General features: G+C 44.7%; 1 protein-coding gene across 4 annotated transcripts in view; it reads right to left on the bottom strand.

Moving 5' to 3' along the window:
* CLUAP1 (clusterin associated protein 1) overlaps nucleotides 1–25,890 on the bottom strand; it is a 57,652-nt gene that overhangs the window by 10,778 nt on the left and 20,984 nt on the right. For all 4 annotated transcript variants that reach the window (XM_033517921.1, XM_015643254.3, XM_015643251.1 and 1 more), the window contains exons 8-9: nucleotides 24,470–24,611; nucleotides 8,584–8,656 (exon numbers count right to left, since the gene is read on the bottom strand). In XM_033517921.1, coding sequence (XP_033373812.1) covers nucleotides 8,584–8,656; nucleotides 24,470–24,611 — 215 coding nt within the window. The remainder of the gene's footprint in view (nucleotides 1–8,583; nucleotides 8,657–24,469; nucleotides 24,612–25,890) is intronic.

The raw sequence follows: 25,890 nt of genomic DNA, 5'->3' as shown, positions 1-25,890 counted from the left end.
TGCCAGGACAAACCCATCAGGACTCCATGGGAGGACCCAGCACAGTAACATTTGCTGCTGATTGTTTAGAGAAAATAGGCAATTCTTTCCCAGGTACATTTAATTACACACATGTCAGAGCTGAAAATGGAAATAACTGCTTTAATCAGGATTAGTAATGAGCTGACACATCTCTGCAGTATTTAATTATCGGACAATATACAAATATTAGACATTTTCCCATCCTCTTTTTCACTGCAATATTAAGTTAATGAGAAAATAATAATGGCAAGGGAAGTATCTGCTAGCCTGGGAAGATTACAAGGCTCCAGCAGAGTTAGCTATAATTTCTATTTGCACTTTCTTCTTTGGCAAGTGAGGGAATCACTCACTGCTGTGTGACCTGGATGCTGCTTCTGTTTGCCTGGCATTTATGAAACTGAGGTTTTGTTCAGCCTTCCACGGGCAAACTCCTTGGGAGGAGCCATGTGGAGCTTCCAGAAAGGATTCCAGTTTGTGCTCAGTATATCAAAGAATGAATTTATCACCTCTGTGATGGCTCTTACTGCTACTAAAATGTCCTCATTCTTATTTTGTGGGATTTTTTTCTTCCTTCTTGGCTATTTATTTTATTTTTAGCATAAATTTCTCCCCTTCAGGCTTTGTCATCTGTGTTCCTGTTAGGCAGCAGCACTCCCAGGAGCTGAGGATGCTGTAGGGAGCCCACTGATTACCTAGCCAAACCTTTCCCATTCCATGCCCATTGTGCTTCTTGCTCCTGTCTGGGATCTCCTGAGCCTGAGCTGCCAGCTGAGCAGGACCAACAGCTCCCCACTGCCACAGAGCAGGGCTGGATGGGATATGGGCAAGAAATTCTTCCCCTGTGCCTTTAAAAATCCTGGATTGCCTTTCAGGCCAAATGAAAATACAAATTCATCAACTCAACTCCCAGCATGTCATGGAATGGCCTGGCTTAGAAGGGACCTCAAAGCCCATTTTGTCCCATCCCCTGCCATGGCAGGGACACCTTCCCCTGTCCCAGGCTGCTCCAAGCCCCATCCAACCTTGGACACTTCCAGGGATCCAGGGACAGCCACAGCTGCTCTGGGAACGCTGTGCCAGGGCCTGCCCACCCTGCCAGGGAAGAGTTTCTTCCCAATAACCACAGTACAGCACTTTTCCTGCTGAGTTGTGACTTTGAAACAAATCCTGTTATGGATCCATGGCAGGAGTTTGGGTTTTCCTTGAACAGCCTGGCTGGAATCCTGGAACACAGAGCCCAGCTTGGAGCAAACCTGCAGTGAACCTGTGCCAGAGGCTCAGAGAAGTGACAGCTGCAAATGCAAATTCAGCAGTATCAAAATTCCTGCCTCCAAGCCTCCTGCTCCCTCATAAAAAGACACCAAGCATCTTTTCCACTCCCCAAAAATAAATATACTGCTCCAATCAAGCCCAATCCCGCTATCACCAAGCCCAGCTCTGCCCAGGTACAATCTGAGTTATCAGCTGAGCTGAACTGTGCTGAGCCAGAATCCCAAGGACACAGAACCAGAGCACAGTGCTAAAAAAGTTACCCAAAAACACAAGACAGAGAGAAGCTGAGTACAGGCTTTTTCCCAGGATTAAACACCAGCCCAGTGCTGTGTCCTAGGCAGTGTTCACCACCAACTCCTCACTCTACACCCAGTGTGCCCAGTTCTCACCAAAATATTCTTGGTATTTATAAAAAAGTGTCAGTTCAAGAAGTTTCATCTAACAAATGCAAAAAGACTGATTGCCCTTGAAGAAGCCACAATCTTAAGTGTACCACTGCACAGCCAATTACAATCAGTTTTGGAGAGACAAGGAACATTCCTTATTAAAAAAACCAGATTTTGCTCAGGATCAGCATAAAGCAATGAAGATAATAATCCACAGGCACCAGAAATTGCCACGTGCTTGTACATGGAGTACAGAACCCAGTGAATGGAGCTGGCTTATGAGATTTATATGGGTTTACATGAGGATTATTGGAATGCTCACAACAGACTTATTTATTATTATTCAGCAATCCATGTCCTCCAATTGAGGCCAAGCTGGCAGCTTCCAGAAGCTTCAGACTGAGGTTTTAAGCAGCTCTTGTATTTTTATTATGAAAAGGTAATCAGCAGAATAAGTCTGTAAATTGTGCTGGGCCCACTGGTGTGATTGCCTCTGCTGCACAGAAAACACTCCAAATATCAGCCTAGCTGAGGGAGGATATAGTGGGATTTTAAACCCCACTTGCCTTTCATTTCAACATTTCTATTTCATAAACATGGGTTTCAGTCAACTAAATTAGTTTCCTTTAAAACTGTCCAGCCACAAAAAATACATCCTGCTTCCACTGATCTCCAAAGGTGGGATTTTTGTTCCTGCTCCCAGAAAAAAAGCCACAGCTGAAACCTGGACAGATAATACTATATTGAAATGATTTAATTTCTGGTAATTTGCAATGCTTGAAGGAAAACCAGCATGATTTAATAACTTAGCGGTGATTTCATAGCAGATTTGGTAGTTTATATCAATATTCAAGTAAAGGTATCCAGCTGTAAAAGAAGAAGTTACTGTGGTGAGGATAATGAGCACAGTGGCCATTGTTTATTGATATGCTCTGGAATTAGCTGGAAGTGCTGTGTAGAAAATCACTGCCTTGGAAACACAGGCACTGGCTCCACAGCAATTACTGCACTCAGCAGGATGCTGGTTTTGGTGAGAAAACATCATGAGAACAATCAAATGGGCAACTGACAGCCACTTGATCCCAAATGAAATCCAGTTAATGGCTAGCAGGAAATAAGGGAACAGCAAAAACCAAAGGGGGTGGGATTGGGATTTCTGATGTGTCTATCCACTGTGATTTCTCCCAGTGCCTGTGGAAAGCCTCAGCTCTGCCTAACCCATCCTATTGCCACAGCAAACCCACAGCACCAGGCTCTGGAGCAGCCTGCACGCTCCCAAACCCACAGCTCTGCCATCTGAAGGGAAAGAAAGGCTTGGGTATAAAAATATCTGGAGGAAATGTCCCTTGTCCTCAGCACAAAACCGAGATCTGTCATCTGGTCTCTAAGAAGAATTCAGCCTGGTACTGAGAGCTACTGAGCAAGGTCCAGATGTGTGTAACTCCTGGAATTCCAGTGGAAAACTTGGATGTTCTTTGACTTTTTGGTTCTTTTGGCTGTGCAGCCAAAAACTGGGCAGTAACAGCAACATACAGCAACAAGAAGTTTGCAGAGGTAGCTCTAAGTGCACTTATTTACCCTGCCTGGTCATTTTAAGATCACAGAATCATGGAATAATTTAGGTTGCAAGGGAGTTTAAACTCATCCCATTCCAGCCCTGCCATGGGCAGGACACCTCCCCCTAACCCAGGCTGCTCCAGGTCCATCCAGCCTGGTCTATCTACAGCATCCAAACTCCAAATTTATCATTAAGGATGATTAACCTGGGGAACCAACAGGTCTCAGCCACTTGAAATAATTAAAATTAACTCAGGATGACAAGCTCCACTTAAACTGGGATTTGGAGTCTGAGCAGAAGTGAGCAGTTAGGTTATTTTTGGGCCCATTTGATAAAGAGGTCATATTTGGTGACCAGAACTATTTCTAACAGTCTTACATGCCAAAAATCCATCCAAGCACTATTAAATTAGACCATGAATTTGCAATTACCCAACAAGTACAGCACAAAGCTCCTGTGGAGCAGTTCCAAGTGTCTCTTACAAGAAGATGGATGGACTGAGCACCAGCAATATCATCCAGGAGTTACCCCTCAAATCCCACAGCTGCTGCAATGGGGCTTTTTGTTTTGTCTGCTGGCAGATTTTAAAGCATCAGCTCTGGAGTAGAAAGGGTGCACTCAGGAGCATCAGTTAAATCCTCTGGTTGCTGCTGAACAAGATTCAAGTAGTGCAGATTTCCAAATGCTGGGGAAAATGAGTGGTTATTCATTCTACAGACCAAGCAAGAGGATGCAGGGTGGAATGAGTGGAGCAGCACAAAAAGAAGAAAGTGGCACAGTCAATGAAAAATTCGGTTTTACAGCAAATACTGCATATAGAAATTAATCCTGGGCACAACATTGGTCAAAAGAATTACAGGAAATATTTTGAAAAATTCAAATTGTTTATGTTTTTACGCTTTCAAAACAAAATATTTTACTTTTTAAAAAATATAGTTCAGATATATTCCTACAAGAAGGGTGGAGAGAGACTTTGAACAAGGGCCTGGAGTGTCAGGACAACAGGGAATGGCTTCCACTGCCAGAGGGCAGGGATGGATGGGATATTGGGAAGGAATTGTTCCCTGGCAGGGTGGGCAGGCCCTGGCACAGGGTGCCCAGAGAAGCTGTGGCTGTCCCTGGATCCCTGGAAGTGTCCAAGGCCAGGCTGGATGGGGCTTGGAGCAGCCTGGGACAGTGGAAGGTGTCCCTGACCATGGCTGGGGAGGGACTGGATGGGCTTTGAGGTCCCTTCCAACCCAAACCTCTCTGGGATCCTGTGATTCTGCATTGCCTGCTTTTAAATTGATAAAAAGCTCTTGAAGAATATGAGAAAATGCATTGGAAAAAGTGTGTAAAAAAAAGAAAAAGAAAGATCTTCAAGTGCAATAAGCTGCTGAGTCTGAAAAAATATTTCAGCCTAGATACATTGCAAGTTGTTCCTTTCTGCTGAAGGAAGTTCTTGTAATTTTGGATAAACCTGCGGAAATAAATTGAATTTCTGCTGTTATCAGTGATCTTCCCTGGCCTCTCCTCTCCCAGAGTCCAGTACCAGAGCATCCAGTACCCACACCTGACAGGAGTGCTGTCTCCAGCCTTCATCCAAGCAGTGTCTAACACACTGTTTTAGCTGTCACTTTGCCATTAACAAAGAAACCAAGCCCTGAGTTTCATGCATTTGGATTTGTTACGTGGTACCAGTCCTGGATGTGGCACAGGGGCAGCAGAGAGACACCAGCAGTGAGACACCACTGCCTGGATCAGCCTAAGAACAACTTCTGCCAAGCAAAGATTAGAAAAATAACAGCAATTTCCTCCCTGCTCAGCACAAAAGACATTTTTATACTGCTGCAAATGCTTAATTGTGTGTATTTTCATCAGGCAGATAATACTCAGAGCCTGATCTGTAGCTAGAGTTCAAAATCTTCATGTTGTTTAAGAACAGTATTTCAGACAATTTAATGTTGGTTTTTTGGTTATTTTTTTCAGTGCAGTGGTTTTATGGAGTTGCTCTGTCAGAGAGAAAAGCTGATTTACAATGTGTGGAAGCAAAAGAAAAAAGAACCAGACTGTTGATCAGTAACACTAACCAAGTTTGCCAGTTTTATGTGAAAGTCCATATCCATGGACTTTATTCTTAACACAGATCTGCACAACTCAACCTCCATCTCACAGCTCTCCTTTATGAGAAACAGGATTTAGGCTTCTCAGCCTGAAACTCAACTGACAGCTGACCAAAAATCCTGCAGCTTCACTGCAGAGAGAAATGAAATGTTAATTTGGAACCCTTCTTACCAAATTAGCAGGAGATGAAGTCAGGGGATCCAGACAATGTGAGAGCTGAACAGTTCCAGGGTAGGTGAAGGCAGCAGTGCTCACAGGACAGAGAAGATGCTGACTTTTAGCTGTTTATGGCAACAAATTTGTCACCACCTGCCAGCTCATGCTGTTAGAAAAGCCTCATGAGTGTTTTGCAGCTCCCAGGGGCAAAATGTTAGCAGTGAGAGAACCTGCCCTGTTCCTTTTGGGGGCACTGCCCCTGCAGCCCCTCTGAGGAGGGAAGCAATGAATCTCTTCCAAAGCAGCTCATTCCCCCACCCCAACATTCCAGAATCAGCCAGGGAGTCCTGGGATACTGGGAGAAGCAGGCCAGCCTGCCCAGCTTCCAGTGAGCACAGAAGGAACCCATCCCTTCATCTCCAGAACCTGCTGCATGAGCAAGACCAAGTCAGAGCAGGGCCCACTTCAACCATCTTGGTGTCAACAAATCCCTAAGTTCCCAAAGATGGAATAAAACATCCTTGCTTTGTTTGGGGGGCATCACTCAAAAATGGAAGTGGAATAATGAAGTATTTAGCAGGACCTGTGGTGACAGGACAAGGAGTGAGGGTTTTAAACTGAACAAGGTCAATTTAGACAAGAAATTGGGAAGGAATTGTTCCCTGGCAGGGTGGGCAGGCCCTGGCACAGGGTGCCCAGAGAAGCTGTGGCTGTCCCTGGATCCCTGGAAATGTCCCAGGCCAGGCTGGACGGGGCTTGGAGCAACCTGGGACAGGGGAATGGGACAAGCTTTAAGCTCCCTTCCCACCCAGTCTGGGATTCTATGAAATATTTTTTCCTCCAAGAGCCTGCTTCAGAAAGATGTTTCTGATGGTGAAATTCTTTACTCTTCCCTGTCACTGGAGCATGCAGCACCCAAAACCCAAACAGCTGCAAGCTTTAAGTGCTCAAGGCTGCAGCACCTCACACCATTTCCTCACCATGCTCACAGCAGTCTTGATAAAATCACTGCCAGATCCAGCTGCAGCTCCCTTGGGAATCCTCTCCAGCAGAAATTCCATCCCTCAGGTGATCCCTGTTTCTGGTGTGAGTTGCACAATTAACCCTGGGGGAGGGTGGGCAGGCAAAGCTGCTCAGTGGGGCTGAGCCCATTCTGCTGCTCTTGGTTTCCTCTTGTGCCAAATGTGTATTTTTCCCTGTGATGAGGATCCTGGGATTAACACAGCTGCTCTGTAAACCAACTGTGCAATGTGAGACACCAACCTCTGCATTCTCTCACCAAAGCAAATCTCTTGGGTTTGGATTGTTTAAAGGGCAGCATTTAATTAATAACGAGCAGAGGAGAGGGGGGTCTGCTCTAAGGGCTGTTAAGTGTGAGCAGACTGTGCTCTTGGGGAGCTTCACAGCATTCCATTAATTAATCTCTGTGCTCCTGACCGCAAAACAGTCCCAGAGAGCCAAATTTCCTGTCTCAGCTCCACTGCAGACTTTCCCAGACAAAGGTAGGGTGGAGCTGACAGAGATGACTCGGTTTGCCAAGGTGTTGGGACAGTCAATAAATGAGCCAGCTCTGGAAAGCAGGATCCTGGTGCTCTTCTCACTAGAATAAATGCTAATTATGACAATTAGGTACTTGAATTAAGATGTATTATGGTAATATTTGAGGTCATTAAAAGTAATAATCACATTCTTAGGTGGCAGTTAAATCAGTCACTAAAAGGCAAAGTTCCTTTTTTTCAGAGATGCAAAATGACAGAACAGTTTTCCAGCTGAAAATCCACAGACAAAGACAAAGCAGGGCAGCAAATTCTCATGTTACACCTCACACTGCCAGTTACTGGTGACTGATGCCCAGCTCCTCCTCAACTTTTTTATCCCAAAAACTGTCAGAGAGCAGGACTTGGACTTTTTCATGCAAATAAACCCTTAAAATAATTACACATTTTGTAGTTTACATTACAAATCCTGTATTTCAGCTAAAACTTCTTCACTCTTTATTTCATTGATATGAGATCAAAGATGGACAGAGATCAGTGGATTTCCTCTTTCATGAGTTTGCTCTGAAAATCTCAGACAACAAACAAACTGTGAAGTGCAACTTTTATGTCTTTACTCAATTTTAGCTTTCATGAACTCTCTTCTCTCTGATCCTGAGAACTAACTTTCTTCCTAGTTTCTCCCAGTTATCAAATAAAAATGCACAGACTGCAATATTAAGTTCACAGGGGTAGTTAATGATCAAGTTCTGGCTGGTGTTTGGTTCAAAAAGAGCAGTATCTGGTTTGTGAGCTTTCTACAGAGTCTCAAGAGGTCATTAATTCCCTCTGATCCTAATTAATTAAGAAGTATTTTAGTAAAAAAAGGAAAAAAAAAAACCCAAATTTTATTTGCATTCCCATTTTGCAGGTACACTAAAATCAAACAAATGCAGGGAGGCAAATGTGGATCCTATTGAGAAGATTGATGATATCAGAGATGATTTTAAACTGTGAGTTTTCATCTGGGAAAGTTCTGATCTGTGTAATAAAGAATAATTCTGAACACAGAACCAAACTCTGTCCTCAACAAGTGCTGAGGACAGAAGTTGGGGCCAGAAAGGACACTCTGGTTTTGCAGGACACCCCAGCATGTGTGTGATGAGGCACAAACCAGCAGGACTATTCACCTCCATGAAGCATTTGGCTGAGAAGAATCCTCTGTCCAAGTCTGCTCTCAAGCCAGCAATCCCCTGGTGCTGGGACAAGTCTGTGTCCCCAGCCAGCCCAGGTGGGAGGAGTAAAATGAAGCCTAAATCTGCTCTGGGATTGCCCAGCATTCAGTGGCTGACTGTGGTCATTCCTGAGCTCTGCAGGTGAAACTGCCAAGGCAGGGAACACTCCCAGAGGAACATTCCCAGAGAACATTTCACAGAACATTTCACAGAACATTTCACTGCTGTCCTTTCAAGTTGTCATGACTCTACTTGTACCCCTGCCTGCCAACTCTGTCATCACCCCCCACCCCCTTGGAAGTGGACACTTACACATGGAGTAGCCAGCACTTAGCAACTCCTCTGCTACTCCAAGAGGTGAAGGAAATCCCACTTACTTCCACTCTTGAGCAGGTGCTGCTCCTCCTCCTTCAGCCTGTTCTGAATGAGACGTAACATGTTGGCTGCTTCCTGCAAGAGGAGAAAAGAGCTGCCTTGGGAAAGCTGCCACAGGGGGAATGGGACTAGACAATGTCAGCACTGAGAATGTTCTATGGAAAAAAAACAGGTGTGATTTGAAACATGGAGCTCCTGCTTGCTTTGTGAGGGTCAGGATATAAAGCCCAGGTCAAACAGTGCATTGAAATTCAACCTTACATCCCCACTGGGTGAAACATCACTTACCCTTGGAAAATGAGTTTCTCTTCATCCCACAGAACATGACTGCTGCTGCTTTGAAAAGCTTTGGTAGTTGTCTTCAGCCAACAGTCCATTAAAAACCAGAACTGGTTTGTGAAATGCACTTTCTAACACATATCCAAACAAGAAAGCATCCACACCTTTCCAAGCATGCAAACCAAACTGGAGCAAACAACCCAATCAATGAGCTGGAAAAGTACAGCCATGTATTTATTACACCACCCTGATGCAAAGGAAAATCAACCAAATGAAGGTCATGACACTAAAAAGTCACAGAATGGGACCTTTCTAGCCCATTTTAAATGACATTTAGCTTAAATTTGGGTAATGCTAATGGTGAAAAACAAGCTAAACATGATTGATTAGGTAAGATATGAATGCACAGAATCAGGCACAGCCAGAACCCCCAACATGAACAGCTGGCAACAGCTGATAGAAGATTTAGCCACAAATTTTGCTAATTTTAGTCTCTTCAATTCCAGTCAGGCAGAGGCAAGTTAATTAATTGTGGATTGAAATAAATTTTTTCTGAGCCTTTGATTTTTTCTATGCAAAATATGATTATAATTAAAACCACCAGTAACTCTGATGTGATCAGACCTCCACACAGAGACTGCACTTGTGGGAAGGAAATGTGGACTCAGCTGAAATATCCATGGGACAGGGGAAAGAAAGAGCATGAAATGTGGAATGGAACACAAGCTCTTTACACTTTCATGTGGAAATTCATTTCCACAAGTGTGGAAGCTGAGAAAGGAACCTCCAAGGCCCACCCAGCACATGAGGAAGTTGCTGGAAATAGAGGTCTGGGGATAGAGTGGAACTGTCCAACACAACTTAGGATAAATATCTGTCCTGGGAATTGAAATTCATGCTGGAAAAGCTTGCAGGGAAGATGTTTCCAAGTGGAAGTGATGTGTCACCTGTACCTGGTGAGAAAGAGCTCAGAACCTCTCTAAAGGAAATAAATCCTGACCCAAAAATCTGCTTTGGACAATGACACAAACTGTCTGCTCTACAAACTCTCAGTGCTAACAGAGACAGGAATATTGCTAATGGATCCTTGGGACCAAAGGAAGAACCCTGCAAAACTGAAGCAGCTGTGACAGTGTCCAGGGGCATAAAGCAGAAAGGTCAGGATGCCAAATCCCATGGAGTGAGACCCTCCAGCAGCAACTTGCATCACCAGGACTACTGAAATCTCAACCTGATGAGTGTGCTCTGCAGGGAGAAGCTAATTCCTGCAAAAACAAGCGAGGGAAGGACACAAGCATGTTTTTTATCTCATTTCATGTAGACTCAGAACATTTGAAACACTCTGTGGAGGAAAATGTTCTTTATGAATTCCTTCTTCATGATTAACACTCTCCACCTCCTCAGTGCCAGCAAAGCCTTTTCAAAAATGATGACAATTGAAACATGTGTGCACCTGAGGCAAAATTTTCAGAGGTCTCCAGCTAACAGTGTTTCCCTTGGTCATTCCAAGGCCATCCAAGGCCTCCTCCTGCATCAATGAGTCTCAGTATTTTCTCACTGAGACTCACAATTGCTATCTTTTTTTTATCTTTACCTCTTCCTCCCAGCAAGCCCTAAGGTTTAATTATGGTCAGTGCTGTAAATAAGCCTCTGCCCCCATTCCCAAGGCAGCCTCCCCCCTGCTCTGTCCTTGGGACAAATGGATACATGAGGGATCCATCCCTTACCTGGATCCCAACCCCACTGGGGGCTGCAGCCCACACAGAGAAAGGAAAAACCAGCATAAAAAGGAAAGGGCATTTCCCAAATGTCATGGGGCCAAATTCATAAGCCCATGAAGCACATTTAGAATGTTCCCAGTGCAGTGAAATAATCAGCACAGACATAATCACTGCCTGGCACTGCAGTTCCAGGCACACACCAGCACAGCTGAAGCTGGCAATTCCAATTCAGAGAAATAAGCAGCTCCTCTGCCCTGCTTCCCTGCTCCTTCCCTTCTCCCACTCTCCAGCTCCCAGAAAAGCACTTGGGCAGTGACACAAAAGGAACCTGCTGCAAACTCATCCATCAAAACAAAATGAAGCCAGGCAAATTCTCCAGTGCAGCTCAGCATGTGCCTACCCAGGGTCCTGACTGGAGGATGGGGTGCTGCACCTGTGGGGTAAACAGCAGGGTTAAGAAGGTGGGGTTTGTGAACTTAAACTACAAGGGTAATGAAGGCTAAAAGAATGTTTATGCATACAGATGAGCCACTTCTCCCCCTTTCATCCAGCCTTTCACTGCCAGCAGCTCAGCTGGTTCATTTTAAACCAGCCCAGACACTTAACTGGCAGGAAAAATGCTGTTTTTCTGAATTCTGGTTTAGGTTTCTGAATAACTTGATGCACTGCTGGTCACACACCACTGTCTGCCCAAGGGACCTGCTGAGCCTGTGCATCCTCCCTTCCAAAGCAGCTCCTGGCTCCATCACTGCCACATCCTGCAGAAGCTCATCAAAAACTGCAGCAACAGAAAATGTTTTAAAAGGGCAGCTCCAAAACAGAACCAGGAGAGCATCGGTGAACTGATGGTTACTGTCCTTAGCAAGTGACATCTTCAAAGAGGGAGCAGAAAGGATGGCAATTCAAAAATCTAGAAAGTAAACAGAATTTATTACTTAATTTTGTAAAGGCTTTGAATGCCTGTGATCACCAAAGCTGCATTTTTGGGCCTGAGCAGGAGCCACTGTTTAAGCTCCTGTTCAGTTTCTCCAGTACCCAAAGAGCTGCAGCAGGGAAACTCTCTGGATCATCCTCTACAAGTGAATTTTACTCAAATGAAATGGCAGCTCCCACTGGGGAATTAGAGTGTCAAATCAACACAATTTAAGTACCAATTAACACAAAATCCAAACCAACCTGCCCCTTCAGAGACTCACAGGGGTTTCAGGGTATCACTGAGGCTGAAAATTCTGCTTTAGGGGCAGACAGATGGAAATTCTCCTTCTCTGCCTCATACATTATGCAGCCTCTCCTGGGTGTAAATCTGCCCAAAGGAGAAATTTTTGCCAATAGCTGAGGGAAATAGGCAGCAAGGCAGGGCTGACACTGAGACCCTCTGAACAACCCTGGATCCAAGGAACCTTCCAGGTCCAGCAGGACCAGCAGTGGGATCAGATCCCAGTGCTCAGGGCTGGAACTTATTGAGCCCTAAAGATCTCCAAGGGACAGACTGATCAACCTACCTGGGCAGCCTGTTCTGTGTGTTCAAAGAGTGCAGAAGTTCCCTCACAGCAGCTCAGAGTGACTTTTCATTGCTTTCATTGCTGCTGGCCTGGCCCTGCTCTCAGCACCAGGGCTCAGGTGTCCTTGGCCACCAGCAAAGCCTTGGCTGGTGACACACAGAGCCCCCACAGACAGGAGCTGCAGGAAATGCAGAGCCCTGCTGGTGACACACAGAGGCTTCTAAATCAAACCAGTTTCACCTATGTTTACAATCAACTGGACATTTTTCATGCCCATTTTCTGTTGTTACAGAAATGTTACCTGTCCAGCACACAAGAAAAATGTTTTTTTGTAGATTGGATTTGGAATGAGACAACACAGATACTCTGCATCTCAGTCTTCCTCAACTGGCAAAGCAGATCATTTTCCACCTAATACCTATGAAAGTCTTTGCAACAAATTGTGTCAGAATGCTTTAATGATCTGATCTATTGCTCTCTGCACATGTGAAATAGTTTTGAGTGCCAGTGTGCAGACTCTGGGGTGATTTTGTTTTTAAACAGAGGCCATGGGGAACATCCCACAGCAGAAGACCCAGAGACAACTTGCTCTGCCACTGACTCAGTGTTTGCCTCAAGATCCAGGGTTTGGATAAGCCACTGACCAGGCTGCTAGTCCTTTATGAAGCACCTGATGTTCCAGAGTTCTGCTTTAAACCATAACATCAAGCTAGAATTCATGAATCATGAGATTGAAGACAACTCTGCCCCTGCAGATTGCAAAGCACCAAGTCTGGCAGCTCAAAACCAGGAGGAATAAAAATGATGCAGTATTTGACCATTTAAAACAGCTCAGCTATTTTTTTTTATTTTTTTATTTTTTTTATAATATATATTTTAGGGGTTTTTTTAGTTTGTTTTTTTAAACACCAGCAGGATTTTGAATACAAATAATATGTACCCTGCAGCCAGCTGGCAGACACAATTACCACTAAATAGAAAGGAAAGGGAAAGAAGTAGGTGAAATAGGAAGGGAATAAGTACAAAAGCACAGAACAACTGGAGCTCACTGACTTTTTACATTTGGATCAAGCATTTCAATTTCTGCCTTAGCTATTCCTTTTCTTTTCAGACACTCTCCCAAAACCAGAATTGTCTCTCTGTCTAATGTTTTCATCTTAGCAAGGGAAAACAATGTTTCCTACTGTTTTTTTTCTGGAGTGATTTACAGTGCTCCCACTGCTCCGGACTACCTTTGCAGGAAGGAAAACAATTTGCTGCTGGATTGAAGGGCTCAGCTGACCTTGACTTCATTTGGGCTTTGTCACAGAACAAAGCACCTGAGATCAGTTCCTGCTACACTGAGGCAGCTGATTTTGGTAAGAGAGTGGCCACTCATTCAGCAGAAGGGAGATAAAGGATGAGGAGAAATCATGAGGGGCCTGATGAGAATGTGGCAACTCTCAATGACAGGAAATCTGCCAAGACCAGTGGGAAAGGGACTGAAGTTCATGGAAACAGGAGGTACCAACCCACCTGGAGCTGCTCTTTAAGAGCAGAGATGATGTTTGCTGGATGCTGCACTACTGTTAAATCCCTCCCCCAAAATTCCTGTTCTGAATGGGAACATGGCTGTAGTTATGTTTGACTAGACTGCAATGCTGCAGGGTTTGTTCTTTTTTGTTCTGTTGAGGAATGGTGGGACAGAGACAAGACCCACCTGAAACAGTGGGGCTTGCTCAGCTATGAGCTATGAGCAGGGCTTGAAAAGTCTGGCAGGGAATGATGATGATGGTGATGATCCTGACAAGAGACAGAGCACTGTGGACAGGCTCTGGAATGTTCCTTCTGAAGGTAAAACAAGTGGGATCCCATCTCATGTGCCTGAACACAAGTGCATCCATTGTAGGAAACAAACCAGGAGGAATCAGAGTGTGCAGAGCTGTGATCCCACAGGGATTACAGAAATATGGTGTCTCCTAATAAATTCTGGCAGACCAGTTCCAGCACTCACATTTATCAAAATAATCAATTAGATCTGTTAGATTACTACTGAAGGTTACTTTCATCAAGAGGAGTCACAAAAACACCTCAGAAGTTCCTTGAAAGGTTTCTTTTTTTCAAGGACAAATGTGTTAATTAACAGAGTGTCTTTCATGCCATTAAGAAAATCAGGGGAAAAGCACAAATGCTTTCTAGTGTGAGTGCAGTGTTTCATCAAGCAAGGCTACCAGAGTAAAAAAAAAAAGCTAGCACAGGTTTTCATAGAACCACAGAATCATTAAGGTTAGAAAAAACTTCTGAGATTGAGGGGTTTTTTATCAACCATGTCCCCAAGTGCCATATCCACTTGTTCTCTGAATGCTTCCAGGTGACCCCACCACTGCAATGCCTTTCTGTGAAGGGATTTTCCCTGATATCCAGCCTGAACATCCCCTGGCAGAACTTGAGGCCGTTTCCCTCTGTCCTATCACCAGCTATTCTGACTTTGTTTTGAGGGAAAGTCTTTAGGAAGGAAAACTTCCATCAGGGATGTGTGGGACAGGTGTTCAGCAGAGCCTTCACACATAGCAGAAAGCAGGAAAAGATGAGATTTTAGTCTGATTTACACCAGAGCAGCTCTCAATGACACCAGCTCAGGCTACACAGAGCCAGACAGTGAAGTGCATTCAAAACCAAACCACAGCAACTATTTTTAAATCAGATTGATTTAATATTTCTCACACATTTCTTCCTAAAGCTTCCTTAATTACTTGACAAGTGCTGACTTCATCCAGCCCCAGCCCTGCAATACCAACAGATGAACTGGAGTTGGAAGGGAACAGCACAGTCCATAACCTGGACATCAACACCTTCCCCCTGGAACTCAGCAGCAGGAGATTATTCAGGGTGAGGACTGGCAGCTTGCTAATTGTTTGTTCTCACCCTGTGGGATGTGTTTGCTGACCTGGGTGCCCTGCTCATGTTCTGTGTGAACTCTCTTTGCCTCTCTCCAAGCACTCCCCTTGTATCCTCACACAGCAAATGAGTTATTCTCCCCCAGCATGATTCTGGAGTGACTTTTGATGCAATATAAAACCTTTCTGCAGAGGTTACTGCACGTTTTACTGTGCACAGTACATGTTTCCTATTGGAATGATCAAACAGGGCCCAGCTGGCCCAAAGAGGCTGCACAGTCTCTGTCCTTGGGAGGCTTTGAGGACTGGACTGGATAAAATCTCATGCCACAGCTGACCTTGCTTGGAACAGAATGATCTGTCAGTGACCAAGAAAGCAGGTTTAAAAGCTGACTTGTCTTCTATTCAAAAAACCTCAAAAGACAACAAACAAATCCCTACTCAAAACTTTCCACCTCAAATACTTCTCTGCACTGCTGTGCTGGTTTCAAAGCCAGGTTGGAGGGGGTTGGAGCACCCTGGGCTGCTGAAGGTGTCCTTGCCCTTGGCCCTGGAAGAGCTTTAAGGTCCCTCCCAACCCAAACCATTCTGTGATGGCAGAAATACTCCTGACCCATCCAGGAACCACAGGTCAGAGCCAAGGGAGCAGAACATCCAAGGAAACAGCACTGAGCTCTCTGCTGAGGATTTGTGTGACTGTCCATGCAGGGCACAGCTCAGGAGGTCTGTGCAGATACAGGAGACAGAAGGATTGGGAAGGTGCTGGCAGAGGCTGCATGAGACCAGTGCAGGGCACAGACCTTTAAATCATCTGCCAGCTCTGAGAGAAATCTAAACAGAGCTAAGGAAAGAAAAAAGAGATCCAAACTAACATTTTCTGCCCAGAATTTTCCAGGCAAAATCATTTCATACAAGAAGCTTCAAGTCAGCAATAACACAGACAAGTTCTCTACTACCTAAAATAACATGACAGAGGGGGGACTTTATCCTGTGGATCAGATGTGCTCTGTATTCAGCATTACATACAATGCAAATTTCCCCTAATGACAACTCTCCATTTCTCCTATTTGCTTTTGTGGAAGGGATGAATTCTAATGACTCAGTAACAGCTCATTGAACATTCCCTTCATGGATTCCATCTTTATTGTAGTGAGCTTACAAGTGATACTGTTTGGATGTGTAATTTATTTGAATTAATGTACAATTCTGCAGTGTAAACCTGGGGTCAGTTTGCAGTGCCTGAAGAAATCATCATCCAAATTAACACTGATTGGAAGTTAGGAGGCACAGCAGTGTCTTATTCAGCACCACAGAGCAGTCACTGCCTCATCCCTGCCACACTCCAACTCCTGAATTATCCTCTGCCTGTGGCACAAAGCTCAAGTTTTCCAGGGGGTCAGGATTACTCAGGCTTTTCAAGGAGAGTGTTTACCATATTAAAGGGCAGCTGTTCTTGGTGAACTTGAGGGTTCCAGGAACTGATAATGGACTTTTTTGCTTTCTATCTTGAGATCAATTAGCTCAATACAACCCTCATTTCTCACAAGAGCCTCTTCAACAGGAGGCTGAGGAACACTTCATTCCTGATCTCCCACCCAAATGAAGTGGCAGCACCATCAAGCCTCTCTCTAACTCTTGTCAGAGCCCAAGCACAGGAATCACAGACCTGCTTCATAGCATTTCTCCAGCTTGAAAACATCTGCACTCCTACTTCCTGCTCCCCAGGACAATGCTCTACCTACTCCTCAAATGACTGGAATAAAACTATTTTCAAACATCTCCTTGTGGTGGGTTGGAGAAGAAGGAAGTGCAGGTGAGTAATGATGCAGACAAAGCTCTTTAGGAAGGGGGTGACAAGCACAGCTTCTAGGACTGTTCATGCATCAGGCTCAGGTTCTTTAACAAGAAAGAGCAGGTTAAATCATTTCTGGGCAAGCAGCAATGGACAACACCAGCAGGTTTTACCTTACACATCCTGCTTCTCTGGTTTCCATAGCTCTGCTCTTCTCCATGGAATAGCAGGGACACAGGAGAGCTCCACTCCAGTTTACTCTATGGATTTAGAAACTGGAGCTGTTGGTTTAAACACCCTGGTGGCTGAGCAGGAACTGAGATGCAGGGTGCACTCTGTGAAGTTTCTCAGTAGAAGGTGGACAGCAGCAGGTATTTCCAGGGAATGTGGCACTGCCAAGGGGACTCAGACCCTGCTTCACAGGGCAGGTTCCTCCTCAGTCCTCTCACAGATGGAGCAAAGTCTGAGGAGGACACTCAGCTCTCCAGGTCAGCAAATTTAACAAAAACCAGGAGAGTCTCACAATATAGTGTCCTATAATGGAGGTTTCCACTGATTTTGGAAGTACATCATGCTCAAGGTAAGTCCAAATGGGAATAGAACTGGATTTCCAGCAAAATAAATATGATTCCAGCACCCAGGCAGAAAGGTGTGCAGTCTGTCCTGAGATTTCTCGCCTTTCCTTGGTCCTGATGTTTGACCCTGCTGCAAAGCTGCTGAAATGCAGAGTTGGGCCCAGGGGTTATCCCAATATCAGAATCCTCTCCAAAGGATCCCAGAGCTCTGGGAGGAGGAGGCAGGGACTGCACAGGACAGTGACTGCCCCTGCCAAGGCTTCTACCAGGACATTTATCTCAGAGAGCCACCTTTCACACATGCACAGTGTTCCACTTTCACATCTCACAGAACTCAACTAGGAATTGTTCTGGTGCAGCCAGAAAACTGAGAATTATTTTCCTATTTAAAGACTCAGACCTCACTGTTTTGCACCTGATGAGATTATGCATGTTTATGCAAATCAAATGCCACTCTCACAGCTCCTTTTCGTCACTAAGTACCTGCAGCAGAGCATAAACCTCCTCAATTTCCTATACATCATTTTAACACTACCTACTTATCTCATTTGGTGCAAAGCACCAAGCATCAGTCCCAAATTAAGAGTTATTTTAGCTTTTTCTTTCAATCACATGTTTAAATGTTTCTCGATGATTTAAATGCTGATCTCTGGGGAAAACCAGAAATTGATCTTCTTCATCAGTGTTTTTTTCAAGTAATCTGATTGTCTCCTATTCTGAGTGAATTTCAGGTGAATTCTGTTACATATTTTAGATATCTAAAGTCTTTGTGAATATTCAAAAGGATAATGCAGGGAAAGCAGGGAGATCATAACGTGAATCACACACTTATTCATCTTCTTCCCAACTGAAGCTGGGTAAAGAGAAGATGTAAAACCTACAAGGTTTCTAGTGCTTTGGAATGCACTAGAGATTGTTCTCATGCATTGCTTCTTCTCCACTGGAGTCACTGCACAAGAAATTTGTGAGATAAGTTAAGAACTGAATTTATTCAAGATCAGATAGTTCTGATTTCTCTTTGTGACAGTCACCCATGGATTTCTGAGCCATGCTGTCAGTGAGAGCCATAACATCTCACCCTTCCCAGAAACAGCTGCTGGCATGACAAACTCACCCTGGCTGCAAAACTCAGCAGATCCTCTCTGTGTTCCTTCCTCCAGTGCAGAGTATTTAATTTATAAAAGAATTAGCACAGATTTGTAACAGCAGCAGGAAGGAACCAGCCTGAGCAACCTTTACAGAAGGTTCATATCCAACCACAGCACCAAGCCCTGAGGCACAAGGAAACCTCTTTACCCTTCAGGGGAAGCTGGAGGCAGAATATGATTTTTTCCATTGCTTAGAAAAGCCTGTAAGTGATTTGGGATTCAAGAATTTCTTGTTTGATCTCTGGCTCTGTGATAAAATGAGCTCTGGAGTGTGTCAGACATGAAGAACTTGAAGCTGTGAGTCAAATGGTTCCAAATCTGGGATCCTAAGGCAAGTTTGTCTCCCACCTGGCACATCAGACATCCAGATATCCCTATGAAAACACGGATTTTTGAGCACTCAGTTGATCTCAGATCAATTGATCTCAATTGTTTGCATTTCCCAAAAAGTTCTCCCACAGTTTTAATGGGAGAGAGTATAAACAGAGCCCCAGGAGCAGGCAGGCAGGACGTTGCCATTGTGTTGGCAGGGGACTGCAGGATTTTATTTCAGTGGAATGAATGCCCACAGAACCTTTTCATCTTCCCTAATGCACTTTCCACACACACTCCCACCTCCTATCTCCAGCTTCTCCTTTCTATAATCATAATTTCTCAGCCAATAATTTCTTTTGTCCTTTTCTCCTATGCTCCACTGCCCCTTCTCTTTCTGTGCAGTCCCTGCCCCGTGTTCTAATTTATTCCACATTTCCCCACGGGTTTCTGTGTCTCAGTGCACTAATACTGTCACCCTTGTACACTGAACTAAAAGCCAACATAGAAGCAACCAACATTTCTGCAGCCTGTGCTTACTTTTACATCTGATATTCCACACAATTCAGCAATCCTGGACCAGGAGTGCTCTCCTGGCACCTGTAAAATGTTTAAAGTAGTCATAATTCAAATGCACATTAGTTAGAAGATTAAAGACTGTAACCATCTGCTTTTCATGTTGACCTTGTGCTGGCTGTTGCAGCAAACAGCTCTCACAGTGGGAATGTTGAATTTAGTACTTAAGAGGGACAGATCAGTGCAAAAAGCAGCAGAAGCAAGGGGTACCTCAGAACAGAGCAGAACTCAGATATCCCTATTTATATATATTCATATAAATATGATTATGCATATTCAGAAGCTCTGATAAAAGAGTTTAATGAAAAAGGGATTTTATTTGGTGAGGGTGGATTGCAAAGGGTAAGTCACAACACAGTTTGTTTATTTGGAATTGCATGATTAATCATGAAGGACTGTTTACTGATATTCCACAGAATCAATCATGGAATGTTTTGCTTGGAAGAGACTTCAAAGCCCATCTCATTCCAGCCCCAGCCATGGCAGGGACACCTTTCACTGTCCCAGGCTGCTCCAAGCCCCATCCAGCCTGGCCTTGGACACTTCCAGGGATCCAGGGGCAGCCACAGCTTCTCTGGGCACCCTGTGCCAGGGCCTGCCCACCCTGCCAGGGAACAATTCCTTCCCAAAATCCCATCTAAACCTCTTCTCCTTCACCTTAAAGCCTTCCCCTGTTTTTCTATCTCTACATACCCTTGGAAATCTCATAATGATGAAAAGAAAAGTAGTTTAAGCAATCCCAAAGCAAAGATAAAGACTGAGTGGCTAAGAACATCCTCGTCCCTGTGTCCACTCTGTGTTCATGGCATTCCTCAGCTGAGATTACACACTAACAGCATAAAAACAATCTGAAAATACCTTAGGAGAAAGCAGCTGAAGAGGAAAATACTCCTGGGGTGTCCTCTGAGAAGCACAAGAAAGAATAAGCACATTCTCTCCAAGGAAATTGCCAAGTTGTTCTGGCATTACATAAGCTAATTCCAAAAACACCTTTTTGAACTGTATTAGTCTGTGTTGTCCTTTAAAAGAGAGGCATTCATTTATAATCCAGAGAGAATTTCAACTCCCAAATCTGAAAAAACCCTGAAAATTGGGTTTTTTACAACAGCCAAAGTTCTAATAGCTTCTGTGTCTAAACACCCAAAACTATTCCATCTTAGAAACAGAGTAAAAATGAATTAGCTCATTCTGAATCTTTTTACAAAGTGCTGAATCTTTTTACAAAGCAGAAAAATCAGACACAATCTTTGAGGAGACATGGCTCATAAATCTCCGCCTTGGCACAGAACTGCAGGAAGATGGATTAATTCCATGAACAGCACAAAGGAACAGAAGGATAATAAAAGTGGTAAAGAAGGCAAAGGAAACTGCAAAGACAAAAGGCCCTTGTTTAAATTCCTCAGATCCATGAGTTAGTAGTGCATGACAGCTGTCAATAAGTGTGAGAAATTCACTCTAAAGACAAGTCATGTGTGGACTTCTGCCTTCTCCAGGTGATAATGGCCAAATCATTTTGTATTTTTCATATATTTCAATGGGCTTCAACATCAGACAGGCAGGTGCACAGCAGGAGCTATTTCATCACCAATTAATTGCTGGGCTCAGACTCAACATGAGCCTGTCAGTTCTTTTAACACAGATTTCTCAGCCCAGTGCCTGGCAGGAGCCTCCCACTGATCACACTCCAGCCACTGCTCCCTGTCACTGACAACACCAGGGGCCACATGGGGCTGGACACCCACAGCATGGAAAAATGTACACAACCAGCAGCTCTGCAGGGGCTGGAATGCCTCAACTGCTTAGTGGCACTTAATTAAAATCTTTAAATCACTTTGCTAATTAGGAGGTGCACTCTGGTCCGGGTTGGTGGCTGTGGATACCCAACCACTCTGAGTCCAACTGCAGCACAGATCTGGCTCATGATTCAGCACCAGAATCAGGCTCTCAATCAGAACAAAAACTCCTAAAAACATGGACTAAGTCAAGGAGAGGAGCCCAGGAACCAGAGCTCAGAACAGCACAGGGAGTGCTGGATTTATCTAATTACTCTGCTGATGCTTTTTGCTGGCAAGCTCTTTAGCAAATACACAGCTATGATAAAAGAATTGCCTATGCTGCTACTGCAGAAGTTAATTAAGATTTGTTTGGTGGAACAAAAGACAAATCAGGGTTGGGGAAAAAATCAACATAATTTTCAGTGTTTCTGACAGCTGGAGTGAGTGGGTTTTAAGATAGATTAAATGTAATTATCCTTGTTATTTTTTCCTCTGTTGATGCTGAAAATGACACAAGATTATGAACTGTAGGACAACATGCAAAGCATCGTTTTGGAGCAAACTGTTCTCTTTTTTTAAAAACATGTAATAACCCACAGTTTTGTTTCACCATAAAGTAGCCAAAGTGTGGAAGCACCACCTGAAAAGCAGATCAAGACTGAAAGAAGTGACAGATGCATCCTTGTGTCCTAGGGTGGCCAGAGATTAATCCAAAATGGATTGAACAGTGCATGCCCTCACTGCTTTGGAAGCAGGAATGCACCAGCAAGTCTCTTGGTTTAGTTGGGACCCGGATTAGAATCATGGAATGGTTTGGGATGGAAGGGACCTCAAAGCTCATCCCATCCCCTGCCATGGCAGGGACACCTTCCACTGTCCCAGGCTGCTCCAAGCCCCATCCAGCCTGGCCTTGGACATTTCCAGGGACCCAGGGACAGCCACAGCTTCTCTGGGCACCCTGTGCCAGGGCCTGCCCACCCTGCCAGAGAACAATCCCTTCCCAATATCCCATCCATCCCTGCCCTCTGGCAGTGGAAGCCATTCCCTGTGTCCTGTCCCTCCATCCATTGTCCCAGTTCTTTCTCCAGCTCTCCTGGAGCCCCTTTAGGCACTGGAGGCTGCTCTGAAGTTTCCCCAGAGCCTTCTCCAGAGGAAATTCTTGACCCTCTTTCAGTCTTCAATTCCTGGAGTTTGATTTTGAGGACTGACATCTCATAATTACTTCAAATCCCATTTTGGACTTCACCACTTCTGAATATTTGGCTGGTAGAGAAACACACAGAGCCCCCTTTTCTACTTCAAAGCAACAACTTCTGCAGCAAAGCACTCGTGGCTGCCTGAGTCACTGTACTCCTGCCCACAAAGAGATGGTCAGAGTCTCATCCTTTATATGTTCCAAGTATTTTTAGGTGCAACTGATAAAAATGTGCAAAGCAAAACAACATCTTTTTGTCACCAGCTTTTATACTTTTTAATACTGCATTAGGCTGAAGCATTGTTCCCTGCTTATCCTAGGAAACCACAAGCCAAACCATATGGGTAGGGTCCCAGGAGTCTCACAGAAAGGAGAAAAAAGGAAAATAAAGTGTGTTCTCCATATTCTAATCACAGCACAGCTATGAATGAAAAGGGCTTTTTCTTTGTCTTATTATCTTTTAACAAAAATCCCCTGAAGAGCTGAGCACCAACCCATTAACTAAGTTCTGCACTTGAATTCATAAACAGTTTCAGGTAGCTCAGTTCAAAGCATTTCTCCTTTGGCTGTGAAGTCTCAGTTATTTGAACAGAAGAGATAAATCAGATTTTAGTCTTCACTTCAAGGTTATGATTTAATGGAAGACTTTTTTTGAAGGGGGGACAAGGATATGGTGAAGAGCTGGAACAGAGAGCTAGAACTGACTTCAGATATAGGGTGAAAAAACATCAGAGCTTGTGAAAAGAGGGGATTGATGGGAAACTGGTTCACAGGGATTAACAAGTTGCCAAATGCCCACATCAGCTTTGAAAAGATATTTTATCCCTCAGGCAAATAATGCAGCAAAATACCTAAGACTTCTCGTGGCTTTCCCTGTGTCCAAAAGGTGGTGGTGGTGGAATGAGGAAGCATTGATTAATAATAGGTTAATTGGCTCCACTGATGAGGCCACAGCTCCAGTTGTGGGCCCCTCAAAACAGAAAGGACATTGTGGGGCTGGAGTGGGTCCAGGGAAGGGAACTGGGGAAGGGTCTGGAGCACCCTGGAGAATTCCTGAGGGAGCTGGGAAAGGGGCTCAGCCTGGAGAAAAGGAGGCTCAGGGGGCCCTTCTGGCTCTGCACAACTCCCTGACAGGAGGGGACAGCCGGGGGAGTTGGGCTCTGCTCCCAGGGAACAGGGACAGGACAAAAGGGAACGGCCTCAAACTGTGCCAGGGGAGGTCCAGGTTGGACATCAGGAGGAATTTCCTCATGGAAAGGGTTGTTAAACACTGGAAGGGGCTGTCCAGGGAGTGCTAGAGTCCCCATGCCTGGAGGTGTTCAGGGAAAACCTGGATGTGGCACTCAGGGCTCCGGGCTGGTGACAAGGTGGGAATGGGTCCCAGATGGGACTCAATGGTCTCAGAGGTCTTTTCCAACCCCATGGATGCTGTGATTCTGTAATTCCAGGTGCAGCACACCCAGCAGCACTAAGATCCCAGGGAGAGGGTTCACTCAAACATATTTAAAATGAAGAACAGAAGGTAGAGTGGCTAATGACAGTGGGAAGGATGACAATAAAACAAGAAGCTGCTGGAAGTTGAAGGAAAGGCTGTCTGAAAGCACTGCAGTCCAGTAAACACCCAAAGAAAAGTCTGGAACAAAACAGGATACAGATGCAGATTATCCATGAGGAACTCAGCAAGTCAAGAGAAGGCAGAATTCTGCCAAATAAAACTGAAGTCTATGAGGGGGAAGATCCCAGCACATCTGATCTCCTCACTGATGCTCTTAGCTGTTTCCACTAATGCTTTGAGGAGACTGAAAAGCCTCATGCTGAGAAACTCTTAGACAGCAGACAATAGAAGTAAGCACATCCATCGTATGCAGCAAAAGGAAGATCAGAAATTCTGAAAACATTCTTCATGAACAAAACCCAGTAGCTGAAACTGAGTCAGGGGGACAGAGACTGACAAGAGCCATCACTACACTGCTTTAACTTCATTAACTGAGAAAATGCAGCTGTGCTGTTGTGCTTGGCCAGGAGCAGCCACAGTCACTGGGCTGTCCCTCAATCAGCTCCTGATGTGCTGCTTTGGAAAAGGGGATTAGGACATTTGCTGTTGTAAGGCCAAGATCTGCAGGCTGTACAGTCCTACCTCAAACATCTCCTGCTCTGTCCGTCGATGATCATCCAGGAGCTGCTCCATGTAGGTCAGATTTCGGAATTTTTCTAGGTAAGTACTGTACTGCTTCTGCAGCTGTTCCTCAATCTTCTCATACTCATCCATGAAAGCAGGACTGGGGAGAGCAAGCACAGAGAACTCAGTGAAATCTGCCCAGTGAAGCTGTGGCTGCCCCATCCCTGGAAGTGCTGAAGGCCAGGTTTTATGGGGCTTGCAGCAACGTGGGACAGTGGAAGATGTCCCATGGCAGGGACTTGGAATGAGATGAGCTTTAAGGTCTCTTCCAACCCAAGCCATCCTGTGATTCTAGGAGTCTCTAAATATTGCTCTTTATATACAGAATTCTGAAATGCAATTTTGGTTTTGCAGCTGCCCTTCCATGTCCACAAAACCAAACATCCTCTTGTTTTTAAGGTTTTTAAGGTTTCACACTGCTTTAGAGAATAAAATCTCAAGACAAAGCCCCTCACTAAACAATCTTGGGAATTACATAAAGCAAAGAGAAGGTTTTTGTGTACAGCTTCCTTTTCCTTTCACACAGACACAAAGGCAGCATTTTGACCCCCTTAGAAGGCAATTCTAGATTAATTATCCTGCTGTTCCATAACTGCACAAAGTTAGTGTGTAGCATGGCTGGCAAATCACCTACTTTGCTGGAGACTTAATTGCTCCAAAACTGTCCTGGGTCATTACAGGTTTAATTAGACAGTATGATGAAGTGATGATGTCATTACACCCTGGAGCTGACTGATGTACCCCAAAAACCACTGCTGCTGCTCAGAACTTCACATCCACCCAATCCACTTCCTGCAGAGTGGTGCTGATAAAATGGGGATGTGAATCCAGGTCATTCCTTCCACCACTCCTTTGTCTAACAGTTCCTCTTTTTTGCTTTTAATATTCAGATTGCAGATTGTATAAACCTGCAGGTTAATTAAGGGCTATCAATCAACCCAAAGTGTGAACCTGAACACTCCAGTATCTGCAGGAGCTTACAAGGAGTGAGAGGGACTCATCATGGGCAACTGCAGTGATAGGACAAGGATCAATGGGTTCACACTGAAGGAGGAGAGATTTAGAGCAGATATTGGGAAGGAATTGTTCCCTGGCAGGGTGGGCAGGCCCTGGCACAGGGTGCCCAGAGAAGCTGTGGCTGCCCCTGGATCCCTGGAAGTGTCCAAGGCCAGGCTGGACAGGGCTTGGAGCAGCCTGGGAGAGGAGAAGGTGTCCCTGCCTTTCCCACCCAAACCAGTCTGGGATTCTGTGATTCTATGAATTTTCTGGCAGACTGTACCAGTGCCCAGGCAATCTGATCTCAACAAGGGCTGCAGAATGATTTTTTTTTTAATTGGTGGTGGACACCAAAAGCCACTAGGAACAGAGGGACTGTTTTC

This window comes from Parus major, chromosome 14, assembly GCF_001522545.3.
Source record: "Parus major isolate Abel chromosome 14, Parus_major1.1, whole genome shotgun sequence".
In the NCBI taxonomy this organism is placed as follows: domain Eukaryota; kingdom Metazoa; phylum Chordata; class Aves; order Passeriformes; family Paridae; genus Parus; species Parus major.
Note: the sequence above shows the minus strand (reverse complement) of the source record. Positions and strands in the feature narration are given on the sequence as shown.